A 19,261-nucleotide genomic window follows, 5' to 3' on the forward strand; every position below is an offset into this window, starting at 1 on the left:
AAAATGAAAATAAAAAAATATCGGGGGAGATATCAGTGACGAGAGAAAGAAAGTTCTTCCAACAAATGAGGAACTATGAAAACCTTACCCCATCCAGTTATCATCCATCTCTCTCTTGGCATCAATGTGTTCTTTACACTGCCTGCTTCTGTACATCTGCAAATAAATGACACATTTACATTTTATTCATTAAATTATACTACAATATAGGCAGTTGTAATTTAGGCAGGAAATTTTTCTATGTTCAGTCAAAGCACTTGATGCTGCAGCAGAAATCAGTCATTTTCAGGTGGGCATTAAAAATGGGCAGGATCTCATTTTCAATGTGGAATAGTCTAATTTAGAGGTTTTACAATCATAGAAATGCTTTAGAGAAGTTACATGGAAATAAACTAACATCACCTGTTACAACACGGTTCTTTAGACTGTATCTTTAGATTTTACAGAACAGCTCTATGGTAAAATCAGTTTACTGTTTTATCAGAATTCAAGGAAGTTTTTACTCATCCAAGCTTGTATGTCTTTTACACAGTTTACCATTTTGCATAGCTGTACTGCTGACTTGGGCGTCTGACAAAGAATCATCAAAAAAATATCATGGGCACAAAAGTGAAAGGTGACACTAGGGCTGCACAATTAATCAAATATAGATCACAATTACGATTTTGACTGCCCACGATTAAATGAACATGATCGACTGCGATATTGACGTTTAAAGTTCGTCCCCCGCTAATAGAAAACTCCGCTGCAGATCAAATCAAGCGCTTCCTACACTAAAGCCAATCACACAGATCGGCGCAGGGATGACGTCACTTTGTAGTGCCAAAACCCCACAACGGAATTAGCATTTTATCTCTCGAGCTGCTAGCTTTGCTTCGAGCTCCAGCGCTTGTGCGAGGGGAAATCATGAAATTAGCACGATGCTAAATAGCATTTCAGATGTTGTCGGGGACATTAAACCTAATCACATCGAATGGGAAAAAAACTTTGCAGATAAACTCAGGGCTCTACATTGCAACCATTTCACTTGCATTTGTGACTGAAAAGTACTTTGTGCGACTGTGAATAAATATTTATTCGCACCGGTGCGAGTGACCTGTTCGAATTGCATAATAAAAGAGGAATAAAAACTAAAGGAAGTCCAAAATACATCTACACCGCGCAACAGTTACTTTCACACTGCTTTTCATCTTCTCAGTCAACCGAACAAGTGTGTAAATACTGCAGAGAATCCATTATGATGAAGAGTAACACTGAACATCTGCTTCAACTTCCTGATCTCACAAACCGCCATCTTTTATTGTGAAAATCTGATGATGTTTTAGATCATATTTATACAGAAATATAGAAAATACACAAACTTTCAAGCACCAGTGTAAAAACGACATGTATTAATCTACAACAGTCCACAGAGGATTATTTTGTTGTGATGCTTGATTTTGCGGTGGCTTTTTTCAAAATGTACAATACAACTTAGGGTTTTTGTGCTTTTTTGCAGAAAATGGCTTGAATTTGCACAATTGCATCAAAGTCTTTCATAGTGATGTTTGTTGTTAAATGAGACCTTTTAGCTGTACTCATGTTAGACACAAGGGAATAGAAGTGGGATCTGACTGAATGTGAATATTGTGTAATAATATTTTTTGCATCAACTTCTGCAATCACAAAATCCTGGATGGATTGTATAATACCTCATCTTTTAGGAAATAGTTCTTACATCAAGCTCACCCACTTTGTTTCCAACATTCCTTTATGTCTACATTAAAGTTTTTACCTCCTTCCGCTGGATAAATTTACATTTGCAGCATTTGGGAGACTCTCATCAAATTACATCAGAGTCTAAGAATACCATCAAGTTATAAGGACTTGGTACGAGTTACACAAAGAGTTTAAATGTTTGTGTTGTATTTATTCCAGTAGCAATCATTTCATTTAAAGTAGTTTGAGAGAGCAGACAGTTATTAGATTGAGAGAGAGTTTCTGTGTTCTAACCCAGAAACAGAAGACATGCTCCTTAATATTTATAATAAATGTGTAAAAGCTCACCACCCAGGAGTATCCACTGCTCATGGCTTCCTCTCTGTCTACCAGCTCTCCCTGGTAGGGTCCGAAGTGTGCACCTACTGGAACAGTCTCCCCCTTATTAAACACCCCCAGACCTGCATCAGGAATACCCGACTTCCGAATCTCTAGTCCAGGAGGAAGAGTTTGTCTGGCTCGGTCAGGGACTCCCATGGGAACAGGAGTATCAGGGATGAAGAGGGGCGGTCCGTGAACCTCACACTTGTTGAAGAAGAAGGATTTGCAATCCTCACAGTCTGGAGGGAAAGAAAATATAATAATGTGAAGAAATAATGCTCAAAATAATTCTTAATAAACTGCAATGAACACAATTAAAGCTTTTAAAGTGCATTTTTACATTTTTAAGTGTGCAGCCATGTACAGCATACGATTTTAAATATTTGTTTTTACATAATAATCATTTAAAATAAGAATAATCAGTGAGTGTGTTACTGAGCTCCTGAGAGGCCTGATGTCTTACAGAGGGAGTCTTTATTGTCAAGATCTTCCTCTTTAATGGAAATAACTTCAGGTGTGGTGTTGAAATCGTCTCCGTGGCTGTAGATGTTCAGCTCCAGCGTCTCCTCTTTCTTCACACAGACTTCTGACACTTCGGATGTTCCTCCATCTGAAGTCTCCGTTTTCACGTCCTCACACAGCTAAAGATCAAACAGCAATAACACTTCTTCAGCAAACAAAACATCAACACTGTTTATAGATCTGTTTATAAGGTTTCCTAATCTGAACATGTTATTGTTTTTTTCTGTAACACAACTCATCATTAAGCTTTACCTGTGAAGGAGCAGGATCAGGAGCCCGAGACTTCCTGGAGGAGCGCGGTCTGTTTCCTGCTGATCTCATTATAACACCTCTAAACAAACATTATTCATCATCATCATCATAATATATTTTATCCTGTAACAATAAGAGGAAATGAGATGAATATTTTATAGACTTTAACCCTTTAAACAGTAATGAATTTTCTGCTAATGTTTTTAATAAACATTTGAAAACATCAGTCCGTGTTTTAGCTGCCTGGTAACGTGGTAAATGTATAGGAATTGTTTTTATCCTGATTAGTGTAAACTGGCTGTAAAGAGTGACTTAGAACAAGTTAAGATTATTTATAATACTTTAAACACAAATAAACATCTCCCACTAAAACACCTCGCTAAGGCCGAACTACAAATCTCTCCTTATTAGATAAATAGTGTACTACATAGAGTGTACACGCCATTATTTCATACTGAATGTAGTGCACTTAAACAGTGAAGTGGAGATCTATTTGGGATTCGGCCACACAGCTTCAGTTTAACTTACCTCAGGGTTTTAAAGCAGAACGAGGTTTTATATCCTCAGAACTAGACACAATAACGTGCTTTTATTTTTAACTACATCACATCTATCGGTAAATACAAACAGCGACTGTCCGAAAGATGTTATTGTGATGATTAGCTCGGATAAACATGTACAAGCGAACAGTGGCTGTTTTCTGGCGGTTGGAGAAGCAGCTACTGGGCGCGTTACCGCCACCACCTGGACTGGAATGGAGTTTCATGGTAAAAAATGGTTTTGTTGAGATAACAGGCTGCCAATCTAATGCTGGGGGAAGAGTTGAGTTTTTATGTGATAACGAAACCCAGTGCTCAAACTAGGAACCTCGCTTTTAAACTTTTTTAATAGTGGACCAACTTTAATTTTATTTCTAAAATACCTCTCGGTCCATTTCAGTAATGAGTTTGAATACTCCTGCTTTACAATTGTGTCATAATGGCTCATAATTATCATAAGTCCAATCCCATTAAAATGTGTCCTCACCATATAAACTGTGCTGATGGTAATGGATAGGGCTGTGCGTGGGCCTGCTTTCTACTGGTTCTCCACGTTTATCAGTTAAAGAGAGTCTGTGTGCTAATCTTAAAATACTGCCGTAATACTGTGAAATATTAGACAGTTTTCACTTCATGTTGATGCCAAATGTGCCTTCTATTGTATCTGTCTATTTTCTATTATCTATTGTATCTCTCCGTGTTCTATTTTATATTGTATCTGTCTATTTTCCTGATAAACAGCTATTTTATCTGCTCTGGATCTGGATCCTACTGAGTCGGAGGAAGAGAGATGTGTAAAGGATCCATAAATCTGTGTTCTGGCCCCAGATATGGTTTTCTCCTAAACTATTTTAACTGTACAGTATTTTATACACATTTTGGTTGTTATAAAAATAATCATAATAAAAATATATTCTAAGTGAATAATTTACAAACCCACTGTGTATTGTTCAGTTATTAATGAAATAATTACAAGCATCTGTTAAGTTTTGTTTGCATATGCATTTAGGGAATATTAAATATATGACATCTTTGTAATCAGTTCTATATTTATATTTGTTAGGATCTGATTCACCTGCATTTTTGTTAAGAAAAATAACATCCTTATTGTGATTTATTTATAATAATAAAATGGATTTATTTATACAGTCATGTGAAAAAATGTATGCACCCGAAGGAAATTGTTGGCTTTTTTGACGTATTTAGACAAACAAACATTTGATCATTGCAACATAACATTACCTAACAGTACGTCCAAGATTCTCGTTAGTGTCTGGAGAACATTTGAATATCTCGTATCACAGTAACCAGATGAACCGAATAGATTTTGGAATTGATCCAAACAGCATCGAGGTCACAGTGAGTTTTTCTTCAGTAGCTTCTTCCTATTTGAAGTACAGCTCTGTGCAAAAGTTTTAAGCACATGCAAAGAAATGCTGTAGAGCAAAGATGCCTTCAAAATAATGATATTAAATGTTTCTACATTAAGAAAAACACTGTAAAGAGGAGTAAACAGTAGTAAATGAAACAAAGTCAATATTTGGTGTGACAAAAAATAAAATTAGTCTCTGGAACAATTTGTGCAGTTTTATAAGGAAACTAGCTGTAAGTGTTATTGAGCATCTTGCAGAACCAGTCACGGTTCTTCTGGAGACGTTGACTGTCGCTCTCGCTTCTTATTTTTGCAGCAAATCCCAGTAGCGTTCGTTGTGTGTTTTTTTTGTTTGTTTGAAAAGTCTCTTATGTAATACGCTGCTTCCTTTACTGAGATATTTTTGTCAATGTTTTCTGTAACATTTAATTTTGTGCTGGAAAACTAATGTTTCGGAATCTAAAATGTTTTTTTTTTTTTTGTACTGACTCCATAATGTAGAAGTCATGAAATAAAAATCTATAACAAAGTTTGTACTAAAAAAAAAATAGGGTGCCTACAATTTTTGCACAATGCATTGCCTAGTCCATAGGGATCATTCTTCAATGCTTCTAATTGGGCCCAATGTGGACATTTTCACTTAGGGGTGTACTCACTTTTGTTGCCAGCGGTTTGGACATTAATGGCTGTGTGTTGAGTTATTTTGAGGGGACGGCAAATTTACACTGTTACACAAGCTGTACACTCACTACTTTACATTGTAGCACAGTGTCATTTCTTCAGTGTGTCACATAAAAAGATATCATCAAATATTTACAAAAATGTGAGGGGTGTACTCACTTTCGTGAGATACTGTAGATCCCATAAAAAAAGGAATACCCAAGCGCCCACAGCAATCATGAAGAATGTGCTGTAGCACAATCGCCTAATACAGTGAACTTGACTAAAATAATACACTTACTAAACATGGTAATGGGAGTACAAAACACATACACATACCTATTCAGAGTTCAAAGAGAGAAAAACGTCGTCATATAGGATTTATCTTCACAACACACCTAATATGAGAAAATAACATAAGTGTGTACCTCGAGAAGAAGATAAAATGGCGACAACGAGAACACACACACACGAGAAAAACGTTCTAATTTGCTAATTTTTCAAAAACTCGTTGTACAAGTAAAATACACAGCAGAAACGACACAGTCCGTCTATCCTAATAATACTATAAATGATTAAACTTGTTTGTGCACTTATAACGACTTTTAAAGCTTAGAATTCGGACTTTATAATTGTGCTGGCTTAAGTACATACCTCTCTCAGTCAAACCCAACGCCGAGAAATGTGATATGACGTGATATGTCTGCTAACAATCAGCAATGAGCACTGTAACACAAATAAAGGACTCCCAACACCAAGAACAGTAAAATATTAAATAACCGTGAAGGATTTTGGTGAAATTAATACATTTTACAGAGAAACACATGCCATGAAAAAACACAAAAATAAATTAATTTTATTTCCTATTTTTCTTATATCTGTTACACAACTAACAATATCATGTATATCCAAACATACACATTAACAAATGATTTAAAATAAAAAGCAAAAACACACTATTTAATAATTGAACTATTTAGATGATGAAGACAATGCACTGTGACTTCTGTTCAAAAGCAGATATATAGAAAATATATCCAGAAAATATATCCAGGAAAATGGATTTCTTTACAGGAAGTAATTTATTTTTAAAAAAGTGACTGTGAAGAAACACAGTCACGACGTCTTCAAAATTAAACTCATTTAGCCTGTGAAGTGTCTCCTGCATGCAAAAAAAAAAAAAAAACAGTGCAGAAAGAATTCAAATGTAATTTAACATTAATGTAATTGAATGTAGCCTACATGATGAGGAACTACCGTTCATCAAATTCTGTTCATGTAAATTTAGAAAGGCCTCATTTATCAAGCTGGATATGAATGGATTTATCCATACGAGTTTGTTCGAGTGTTTTAAACAAGACATTTGGTTTTCATGAAAATCCTGTAATTTCAGAAAATCTTTCATATCCTACTCATGCTCCTGAGTGTGTGTGAATTTACGCCTAACTAATGTAAACTTGATCAACTTCAAATCATATAATCTGCATGGATTACTGCACTTTTATATCTGGAATATACTGTGGAGTTTAAACTATTTATTTTTATTACATTTACAGAGTTTAGAGTGACTTATAGAAGCGCTTTGGAGGCTCGATCAAAAACATAGCCTCGTGATAGTTCACTCGGTCAGGAACTAAAAGTACAAACCAGCCATGTTATATTACTGGCATTAAGTAAAGAATACTTGCTTTTTCTTGTGATCTCAAAAGTTGTTTCTCAAGATCACAACTTCTTTTTTTATATGTTGAAATTTATTATTTAGGCATACATGCTATATAGCTTGGATGAGCTCATCTGTTTTTAATTTAGTCAGGGAATGCCTTAACAGAAACTAGTTGGTACAGTGGTAGAGTAATGGCCTTAATGCTCTGAGGTCATGGGTTAGAGTCTAAGCTTGGGTGACTGTGTAGAACTGGCAATATTTTTCTCATATTTCCCCTTCAGGACCAATAAAGCACATCTGTCTATTTAATTATGTATTTAGCCTTATGTTTTTAAGTTCTACACCATTTATTAATTAGTGTGTAACCCCTGTAAGGGGTGGGATATATTTATTAGGCAGCAAGTGAACAGTCAGTTCTGGAAGTTGATGTGTTGGAAGCAGGAAGAACAGGTAAATGTAAGGAGCTGAGTGACTTTGACAAGGGCCAAATTGTGATGGCTAGCAGGTCTTGTGGGGTGTTCTCTGTATACAGTGGCTAGTACCCAACAAAAGTGATAGAAGGAAGGACAACCGGTGACCTGTGACAGGGTCATGGGTGCTCAAGGCTCACTGATGCATGTGGGGAGCGAAGGTTAGCCCATCTGATCCGATCCCACAGAAGAGCTACTGTAGCACAAACTACTGAAAAAGTTAATGCTGGCTCTGATAGAAAAGAGTCAGAACACACAGAGCATCACAGCTCAGCACCTACAATGGGCACCTGAGCATCAGAACTGGACCATGGAGCAATGGAAGAAGATGGCCTGGTCTGATGAATCAGATATTCTTTTACATCATGTGGAGGCCGGGTGCATGTGCGTCACTTATCTGGTGAAGAGATGGCACCAGGATACACTTTTGGAAGAAGGTGACCCGGCAGTGTCAGTGCGATGATCTGGGCAATGTTCTGCTGGGAAACCTTGGGTCCTGGCATTCATGTGAATTTTACTTTGACACGTACCACCTGCCTAAACACTGCTGCAGACCAAGTACACTAGTTCATGGTAACAGTGTTCCCTAATATCAGTGGCCTCTTTCAGCAGGATAATGCGCTCTGACACACTGCAAAAATGGTTCAGGAATGGATTGAGGAACATGACAAAGAGTTCAAGATGTTGACTCGGCCTCCAAATTCCCCAAATCTCAATCTGATCAAGCGTCTGTTGGATGTGCTGGACAAACAAGTCCTATGCATCGAGGCCCCACCTCACAACTTACAGCACTTAAAGGATCTGCTGCTAACGTCTTTGTGCCAGATACCACAGCACACCTTCAGAGGTCTTGTGGAGTCCATGCCTCCACGGGTCAGAGCTGTTTTGGCAGAACAAGGGGGACCTACACAGTATTAGGCAGATGGTTTTAAAGTTATGGCTGATCGGTGTATCTGGAAGACCTGAGGAATTAACCTAGATCTCGATGTTAACAAACTGTATATAAGGATACCAAAGACTCAATGGATAGGTTTTTTTGATTGCTAAAATAGAGGTTCTATTTCACCCCTTCTAACCACCAAGGACGGTATCTAACAACCGGACATCCTCTAGAGCATGTCACTTATTTACTTTTATCTAACTCACCTTGTGTACAGTCAAAGCTACAGTTTTTCTTTCCTCCAAATTTGGAAGAGACTGGCTTGTTAGCTTCAACCTCATTGTGTCAGAAATAGCTTAGTGTGTTATTCAGGGACTCGCTCTGAATGACAGAACAGGGATGTGCGCGTGCCTCCATTAGCCTTGTGCTTCTAACTGCATCTCCTCCAGTCTCATTAGAGCAGCTGCTGTGGTAACTCTGAAATATTTTTCCTTATATTCCATGATAATGATTCAATCATTTAAGATCAGTTCAGTGGGATTTTTGCTTACTCATGGTCTCATGATGTTTTTGGGTTTCTGTCCTCGATTGTTTTTCTCTTATGTTTTCCCTAACTAGCCTTGGGTATTTTGCTTGCAGGTACAAGCAACATAAAAGCCAACTGTGTCCAACTTTTGTTTAGACTAAGATTAAGACTATGAAACGCTGTAGTGGCCAGGGTGTCTTTCGTGCATAATAAACCATCTCTTTGACTATACCTTGGCTCTTGGTGTCCTGATTCTTCAAGCATCTTACTTCTGGTGAAGCATTTTAATTATCCAGGAAAGATTTACATCAGTGTTTAACACTAGCAGACTGGAACCTGCTGCACTATGGTGCTTTTGGCACTCAAAGGGCCGGTGTACATGCCCTCATGGACCAGTGGCTAATGATTCCAATGGACCATGCTGCATTCAGCCCCCAAGCTAAAGCTACATGCTATGCATCTCTCTTGGTGTTCGACCAAGCAGGACCAGGATGGTATGTTACAAAATGCGTACACCAAGGAGCAGTTCCCCATCGGACTGAGATGTTCACCAAGGATACCTACCTCGCTGGATGAAGCCCCCTCAACAGAATTTATGCAATTATAACCTTTAGGTTATGATGATGACTTTTTAGTCAGATGTTCTGTTGTATGAATCAATAATATCCAACAGCCTTTCTACCAATATTTGAGAAACAGTTACAGTTGACTTATGGGTAGAGGAAGTAAACCATGGCCAAAAAGACCTCTGATGGACTGAAATGTTGGTACTGAAACTTGCTGATATCGCACTGGCTCTGTTTCAGTGTTATGCTGCAGTAGTAATAGTACAATAGTGTTTTAGTTAATTCATGACTTGTGTGTTGATAATTTGTCACAACTACATAAGGCTAAAAGAAAACACTAATAATCTTATTTTAAACATTGCTATAAGATTACAGTTTCCACAGAAAGTCAAGATAAATAAAATGAAAAACACAGTTCAAAATAGATATAATTTTCAGCCAAAACAGTAAACATGTTTAATTTGACAGCTTTAAATCATGCAATGTTTCAGAGTTAGTGCACTTGTGGGTCTTAAATGTAACTGAATAAGTAAACGCCTTTCCGCACTGTGAGCAAAGATATGGCTTCTCTCCTGTGTGAATGCGCTGGTGTGTTTGAAGATGGTTCTGTCGATTAAAACTCTTCCCACACTGAGAGCAGTGATACGGCTTCTCTCCCGTGTGAATGCGCTGGTGGACTTGGAGCGTACTCTGCTGATGGAAACTCTTTCCTCACTGTGAGCATTGATATGGCTTCTCTCCTGTGTGAAAGCGCTGGTGTATTTGGAGATGACTCTGATAAGTAAAACATTTCCCACACAGTGAACAGTGATAAGGCTTCTCTCCTGTATGATTGCGCTGATGTGTTTGGAGATTACCCTTGGCTGCAAAACTCTTGCCACAGTGTGAGCAGTGATATGGTTTCTCTCCAGTGTGAAGGCGTTGGTGTTGTTGGAGATTACTCTGTCGATTAAAACTCTTCTTACACTGTGAGCACTGATATGGCTTCTCTCCTGTGTGAATGTGCTGATGCTTTTGGAGATTACACTGGTAAGTAAAGCTCTTCCCACACTGTGAGCAAAGATATGGCTTCTCTCCTGTGTGAAGATGCTGGTGTTTTCGGAGATTACTCTGGTTAGTAAAACTCTTCTCACACTGTGAGCAATGATAAGGCTTCCCTCCTGGGTGAATGGTCTGGTGTTGCTGTAGAGTAAATGTCTGTCCACCTTGTGAACGGTGATATGGTTTCTCTCCTGTGTGAACATGCTGATGTCTTTGGAGACGATCCTGTCGATTAAAACTCTTCCCACACTGTGGGCAGTGATATGGCTTCTCTCCTGTGTGAATGCTCTGGTGTTGTTGAAGACGATCCTGTCGATTAAAACTCTTCTCACATCGTGAGCACTGATATGGTTTATCTCCTGTGTGAATGCGCTGGTGTCGCTGGAGATCACCCTGCTGATTAAAACTCTTTCCACACTGTGAACAGTGATACGGCTTCTCTCCTGTATGAATATGCTGGTGTCTTTGGAGATGACTCTGTTGAGTAAATTTCTTACCACAATGTGAGCAGTGATATGGCTTCTCTCCTGTGTGAATGTACAGGTGTCGTTGGAAAGCACTCTGATGAGAAAAACTCTTTCCACACTGTAAGCATTGATATAGTTTCTCTCCTGTGTGAATGTACTGGTGTCGTTGGAAATTGCTCCACTGATAGAAACTCTTTCCACACAGTGAGCAGTGATATGGCTTCTCTCCTCTGTGACTGCGCTGGTGTGTTTTGAGAGCATTATGATGACCAAAACTCTTTCCACAATCTGAGCAGTGGTGAATTTCCTTCTGTACGTCATTGTGAGAAGTATCAGAACTCAGAGAACCAGATGATGTTGACTGACTACTGGAGCCTTTGGATGGAATCTCAATCTCCTGTTTTATCTCTCCTGATTCTCGCGGTCTTGTATACTCTTCGTAGTGGCATCTCTGGATGTGTTTGTCTAAGTAAATTTGAGATGCATAGGTAAGAGGACACGTTGAGCAGGAAAAGACTTCCAACAGAGTGTTGTTTACTTCTGGAGAAGTGAAAGGACAAACATATCAGAAAGTGAACATGAAATGCAACAAGAATATAAAATGTAACAACACTAGTCCAAGGTAAAGGAGTGTTTGAGGTTAAGTAAAAAATTCAAGATTCTACATGAATGAAGTCTTAATAATCTGTAACTCAAGAAACCAACGAAAGAGAACAATCTTGATCTGGAACATTTTTGGATCTGGGAATAGCTCTGCTATGGGCAGCAGTAACCATAGCCCCATGGGTCTAAGCAACCAAGGGTGTGTGGTTGGCTTCTGTTTGAGCTAATGTCAAGCTTAGGCAATGGAAAGCTTAGACTAATTACAGCTTGCCAGGAGTAACAGCATTTACTAATAAGAAGAACTGAGCCCCAGCATTCAAGGTTCCGAAAGATACAACAATGGGCCTTATTTATCAAGCTGGATATTAATAGATTTATTTGCAAATGGTTTGTAGTAGCATTTATATAAGAAATGTTGTATTGTTACATATGGATTTTATATATGGATTACGCAGTCAAGTTTACATCGCTGAATAATTTGAATTATACACAAATTTAATGAAATTAAATTTTGTGGGATTTTGTGAATCCCGGGTTGTGGCAGCAGGGGTGTGTAGACCACTGTATCAGCTGTGCGGGGAGAGGAGTTGGGTCAAACCTGCAGGTAACAAGTGATGATTTACACCTGCCTTATTACCACCAGCCTACTTATTTGTGTCTCTTTGTGTTTCAATTGGCAATCAATCGGCAAGAGAGAGCAAATATGATACCGCTTGGCAGAACCCTTGCAACTGCTTATTTGTAATGTTTGGCAGTGGCATTTACAACATCTGAGGGCTATCCTGAGATCCTAGAAACACAGCAAACACAAACAAGTGTGCAATTGGTTGGGTGGAAGTACAATGTCCGGGCTTCCACTTGGGCCATGGGCTGGTAAAATTGATAAGACAGCAGCGATTGGAGTCTACCTGACCCAAGCCCAACAAGGATCAGAGGCTTATACCTAAATTTTTGGACATTACTGGCCCGCTGACTGACCTCACTAAAAAGGGAGCACCAGATCCAGTCCAGTGGACAGAGCCATGTGAGCAGGCTTTCTGCCAGGTAAAAGCTGTCGCATACTCCTGACTATTTTTTCTCTTTTATTCTCAGACTTACGCATCAGACATTTTGGGCCATTTTGTCCCAGGTGGTGGAAGGGGAGGAGCACCCCGTGCTATAGATCAGCTGGAAATGCTCAGTAAGGGAGACCAAGTACAGCACAATCGAGAAGTGGTGTCTGGCCATAAAGTGGGCGGTCCTCAACCTCTGACACTACCTACTGGGTCACCCTTTTACAGCATGAAGGATGCCAATGTGTGGATCACTCATTGGTATCTGGCACTTCAGCCATTGAAATTCAAGGTGGTCCACAGACTGGGAGCGCAGACGGTGGTGGCGGATCACCTCTCTCGCCAGCTGTAGGCCAGACAACTTACCTGGCCTGAGGTGGGAGATGGGGGTATGCGGCAGTGGGGGCATGGTCGAGCATCAGCTGTGGACACAGAGGAGGCGGGTCAAACCTGCAGGTAATGTGAGATGATTCTCACCCGTCTTATCGCCAGTCTTATTCGTGTTTTTGTCATTTCAGCTCCATGAGCTTTGCGGACTTCACCGAATGCAAAATCAGTGATTTGCATTCATCAAAATGCACGTGAATATAAAACAAATCAGCCTTCAGTAAATCAGGTATTTTTATAAAAACTAAGTCCAGTAGTCCAGTGGAATTTTTCAGTTCATGTTGACAAACATGCAAACATTTACACACTATTTTACAAAATGATAAACAAATGAGGCCCAATGACAACAGACTGTACAGGAGGAAAAAAAAAAACTGTCCTTCATCTCATCCACAAGTGTTTCTTGATCTCAAACTCATTTCAAAAAGACACAATGCATTTATTGGTTATAAATCATTACTTTTCTTTCCTTTTTCACCTCAAACAACTTTTCCTGTTAAAAAAAAGAACACAATTTTCTTTATAGTCCTCATCAGGAAGTGACGAGAAATTCAAGTATGCTCCACAGTATTTTGGAATTTTCAGCTTTGAGTTTATTTAATATATTGAGTGGAAGATGTTTCTTCCATCACCAGTAGTAGTTTTACTTGTGAGAAATGTAGATTAGTTAGCACTTTGACAGAGAAGATCCAGACTTTACAGAGGACTACCAATAGCAAGAGATGCAATGGGCCGACTTCACAAGTCTCAGAGGAAGCACATGATACCCCTTTCACCCACTCTGGTGGTAAATGTCATATGACAGTGTAGACTGGGAACTGGCTAAAACTAGTCCTCTGGTTATAATAAACTCTTTTATTGTACAACATGCTTTCATCCCAGAAACATCGTTAAGCTAAGAAATATAATGTCACTCACTAGATGCTGCAGAAAACCTCTATAACCTCTTAGACTATAGCAACACCTTGCTGTTTGGTTATTTTTATGTTTCCTTTCCCACCTGTATAGAAGTAAATTCTTGTTTACGTAAACTCAGAAAAAAGTATTTCACTGCACGTCATACTGTGTATGTGACCAGTAAAATGTTTTTGTTCCTGTAGGTGCATAAACAAGCTCCAGTTGTTCCAGAGTCCTGACAAGAACCAGAAATCGTTATAAAATCCCCCTACCTTATGCACACTGCATTGCCCTAAAGTAAAATGATACATTTACTATACTAGTAATAACGTAAAAAGCACTGAATGTTCTCGCCCTACAGTACCTGAGAAAATTTTAGATTAAAGCTGGTGTAATGGATCATAAAAGACTAAAAGGTGCAGGTTATTTATAAGCACCTAGAATAAAGAAGACTAAGGCAGGGGGGCAGAGCCTTTTCATACATCGCTCACCAACTATATAACGATTTTCCAATTAATGTTTTCAGACTGAGATATAGTCTCAATCTTTAAGTCTTGCTTTAAAACCTATTGATTTATTCACACAGTTTGTTAAATAGCATTTCTCTAGAGTAAAGGTGCAGATCTTTGGGTGTTCATGACTTCATGAAAGCTATGGTCAAGCTGTACATGTTAGTCTTCCTGTCTAATGGGATGCCAGTACGTGATCTGGACAAACAGTCTGTCAGTTCTCCTACTCTATACAAATATAATTTAATAGAAGGGAAATGATTTGTAGTCTGTGTGGATGGATTTTACCCTTCATAGAGCACTTTTTGTTCCAGAGGTAGTCAAATGCAGGACTGAGCTCTTTAGCGTACTCCTCTTCATACCACAGCAAGAGCTCCTGTCCTGGGTTAATGGGTCGACAGCAACGGTACAGAATCCCTCCTCGATTCTGAAACGCGACAAGATTCTGCTCTTCATCATTACGGGCACAATTCACATACCTAAAAGAATGAGGCAAAGTGGCAGAAAAGGTTAAAATCAGACCAGAGTTACAGAACGAGAGAAAGCATGAGACATATCAGTGACAGGAGGAAGATAAAGTTCCTCCAACAAATTTGGAGCTGCAAAATCAATTACTATAAAAAAAAAAAAAACAAAAACAACAACTGGCATATTCCTCACCTCATCCAATTCGCATGCATTTCTCTTTTGGCATCTACGTATTCTTCACACTGCCCACTCCTGCATATCTGTAGAAAAATTACACATTTACATTTTCTTCATTAAATCAATATATGCCTTCAAATTAAATGAGGTACACAGAATGAGAATGATGGCTAATGACAATATTGTTATATTAAGAATTAAAGGTTTTAGACTGTATCTTTAGTTTCACAGAACATCCGACAAGCTCGAAGATGAATTTAGTAACCTTAGGAAAATGCAAGCAAGGCTTTTCGGCAGAATTTTGGTGAAGGAAGTTTTTATCAAAGGTTTTGTGTCTTTGATACGGCGAAGTTCTCTGAGAAATATCTGTCCCTTGGGTTCTTGCCTCTCAAAAGTAATATTTATTTACCGTAAGTGTTTGTGAGCTAATGTTGGTTAATTCGGTATAGCGCTGGTCCTGGATATACGACTGATCCAGAATCGAATATTTGTCTTAAATAAAGAGGTCAGCAGGCCTCAGTTATCATTCTGGGCACAAGAAATTTGGTTTTCATGAAAATTCACTTAATTTGTAAAAATGTTTGTTAATTTAACATTAACTGATGGGCTTCAAAACATACAACTGCCCTGAGTTACTGTAGTTTAAATATGGAGTAGGCGATCAAGTTTAAATCAAATATTTATTTAATTACACACAAATGAAAATTTGGAAAGTCAGTGGTTTCATATGAATGACTTGAAAGCAAATGAACCCTTTAACATTCTCAGTAAGAGAAAAAGGAATGTAAAATTGTTTTCTTTGCATTTTTTTATTTCCTTGGGGCAATAATAATCAGTGGTTGTTGTTTTTTTAAAACAGACTTCAGTTTTTAAAATTTTTTAGGCATCTACCAAACGAAGTGAGAAGTCACTTCATGGTAAAAGTATAAATACCAAAAACATTTAGAAAAATAAAACAAAAATGCTAACTTTTAAATCAGACTTGCTCATGTGTGTAGTGATGCATCAGCACAAATGTTGTTTTGGCATTAAATCCAGTTTATTTCTGGTAGTAGGCTACGAAGCATTGCTGGTTTGCATTCAAACACAGGAAAACTTTGGCTCCCGCTTATCACAGGGAAGTGGCAGCTGTCCACAGTTATCGTAGTGAACATCTGGTTGTGGTTATGAGGGTCTTGGGGTGTAGTGTTTCTTCTGAGACAACATCTGGTGGACTGGAGGATGATGGCTGGCCAACTTTGGATGCTGGCTTGTTGACACGCTTCAAACGGTGGGCGACTGCCAGGTGGAACCCTCTGTGAGACACTGGTTTCTCGTTCAGTAGGCCACAGTCCCTCTTGTAGACCAGCCAGTAATTTGAGATGCACAGGTCAAGGACGTATGCAGACAGGGGAAACTACCATCAGCTTGACTTGGCTGGGGTCTTGTACATGTGTACCAGCATGTCAGAAAGATCGATGCCTCCCATATGCTGATTGTAGGCAGGAATAATTGATGGGCATGGGATGGCAATCTTTATGTGGACCTCTTTGCTCCAATGTTTGACAGTTATAGGTCGCATGATCCCACAGAAATTGCTCAGAAGTTTGACAAATTTGTTATCAAACCATTTTACTGTGATTACTCCTTCAGCAGACCGGTAATCAAAAGCTCCTTGTTCTTTCTTCATCAGCTCTTTGGACAGTACGGACGCACGTGACACCCCAGGTTTGCGTGCAGGTTCTGGTTGTGGTACTGGTGTTATAAATATACATAATTATTATTATTTTTTAAAGAAAATATATATAAAAAAAACTTTATTTTGTAATATTACTAGTACTGGTTATACCACAATTTCCATGGTAACAGATTGATATAATGCATAAAAGTGAATTAAGTCAGAAATATATTACTATTTTTATATTAGTATTTGTACCCCAAATAAAAAATTATATTATTATTATAAGATTAAGTATTATCCAGCGCAATAGTATTATTTCTACGTATTTATGGCAGATATTTACCATATTTACAGTACTTTGAAAACATCTCAGAAATGGTGAAAAATCATATATTTATAATTAGAATATAGATATAATTGTCTCACCAAATATATAAAGGAATAACATTAAATTAATGATAATAAGAGGCTAACTGTTCAATTAGGACAAAACTAATGGTGCCATATAAAAGAAGCTCATTGTTTATTTATTAATTTTTTTAATTTTCAGCTCTCTGTAAGCTTAGCCTTTTACAGAGTTTTGTAGACAAACAAACAACAAAAAATTATTAATTTACCTGAAATCATTTAGGCAACAGTCCTCACATTAAACCCATGCATTTGGTTTCCTGAAGGTCATTTATGCAAATTGTTTTGCATGAACTGTACAAGTACCAGTAAGTTATAAGCAGTTTTGATGGACCTGAAAGTGTGTTTAAAGTGTCTCCACACATCACTGGCATGAGGAAATTGGAATTACCTTCATCCAATGGTGACATTTTGCTTCTAAAAAAATACGTAATATTTATAATAAATGTGTAAAACCTCACCACCCAGGAGTATCCACTGCTCATGGCTTCCTCTCTGTCTACCAGCTCTCCCTGGTAGGGTCCGAAGTGTGCACCTACTGGAACAGTCTCCCCCTTATTAAACACCCCCAGACCTGCATCAGGAATACCGGACTTCCGAATCTCTAGTACAGGAGGAAGAGTTTGTCTGGCTCGGTCAGGGACTCCCATGGGAACAGGAGTATCAGGGATGAAGAGGGGCGGTCCGTGAACCTCACACTTGTTGAAGAAGAAGGATTTGCAAACCTCACAGTCTGGAGGGAAAGAAAATATAATAATGTGAAGAAATAATGCTCAAAATAATTCTTAATAAACTGCAATGAACACAATTAAAGCTTTTAAAGTGCATTTTTACATTTTTAAGTGTGCAGCCATGTACAGCATACGATTTTAAATATTTGTTTTTACATAATAATCATTTAAAATAAGAATAATCAGTGAGTGTGTTACTGAGCTCCTGAGAGGCCTGATGTCTTACAGAGGGAGTCTTTATTGTCAGGATCTTCCTCTTTAATGGAGATAACTTCAGGTGTGGTGTTGAAATCGTCTCCATGGCTGTAGATGTTCAGCTCCAGCGTCTCCTCTTTCTTCACACAGACTTCTGACACTTCGGATGTTCCTCCATCTGAAGTCTCCATTTTCACGTCCTCACACAGCTAAAGATCGAACAGCAATAACACTTCTTCAGCAAACAAAACATCAACACTGTTTATAGATCTGTTTATAAGGTTTCCTAATCTGAACATGTTATTGTTTTTTCTGTAACACAACTCATCATTAAGCTTTACCTGTGAAGGAGCAGGATCAGGAGCCCGAGACTTCCTGGAGGAGCGTGGTCTGTTTCCTGCTGATCTCATTATAACACCTCTAAACAAACATTATTCATCATCATAATCATCATCATCATCATCATCATAATAATAATAATAATAATAATAATAATAATAATAATATATTTTATCCTGTAACAATAAGAGGACATGAGATGAATATTTTATAGACTTTAACCCTTTAAACAATAATTAATTTTCTGTTAATGTTTTTAATAAACATTTGAAAACATCAGTCCGTGTTTTAGCTGCCTGGTAACGTGGTAAATGTATAGGAATTGTTTTTATCCTGATTAGTGTAAACTGGCTGTAAAGAGTGACTTAGAACAAGTTAAGATTATTTATAATATTTTAAACACACAAATAAACATCTCCCACTAAAACACCTCGCTAAGGCCGAACTACAAATCTCTCCTCATTAGATAAATAGTGCTCTACATAGGGTGTACACGGCATTATTTCATACTGAATGTAGTGCACTTAAACAGTGAAGTGGAGATCTATTTGGGATTCGGCCACACAGCTTCAGGTTAACTTACCTCAGGGTTTTAAAGCAGAACGAGGTTTTAAATCCTCAGAAATAGACACAATAACGTGCGTTTATTTTTAACCACATCACACCTATCGGTAAATACAAAACTATGTCAGAAATATTTTAATGTGATGATTAGTTCGGATAAAATTGTTCAGGCGAGAAAACTGTAGGGTTTTTCTCTTCTTCGGCATTTATAAGCGGTTGGAGAAGCTGCGATTG

General features: G+C 38.2%; 1 protein-coding gene across 1 annotated transcript in view; it reads right to left on the bottom strand.

Annotated features, from left to right (window-relative positions):
* Positions 1-19,261, bottom strand: part of LOC108266218 (uncharacterized) — a 40,112-nt gene extending 20,851 nt beyond the window's left edge. Inside the window, 13 exon segments of the mRNA XM_053680679.1 lie at positions 89-156; positions 2,047-2,318; positions 2,543-2,720; positions 2,854-2,932; positions 3,382-3,415; positions 6,079-6,130; positions 9,989-11,577; positions 14,774-14,964; positions 15,146-15,213; positions 17,660-17,931; positions 18,156-18,333; positions 18,466-18,544; positions 19,047-19,261. Of these exon segments, the coding sequence (XP_053536654.1) occupies positions 89-156; positions 2,047-2,318; positions 2,543-2,720; positions 2,854-2,932; positions 3,382-3,415; positions 6,079-6,130; positions 9,989-11,577; positions 14,774-14,964; positions 15,146-15,213; positions 17,660-17,931; positions 18,156-18,333; positions 18,466-18,534 (3,050 nt within the window). The 5' untranslated portion in view covers positions 18,535-18,544; positions 19,047-19,261.

Source organism: Ictalurus punctatus, chromosome 6 (genome assembly GCF_001660625.3).
Source record: "Ictalurus punctatus breed USDA103 chromosome 6, Coco_2.0, whole genome shotgun sequence".
NCBI lineage: Eukaryota > Metazoa > Chordata > Actinopteri > Siluriformes > Ictaluridae > Ictalurus > Ictalurus punctatus.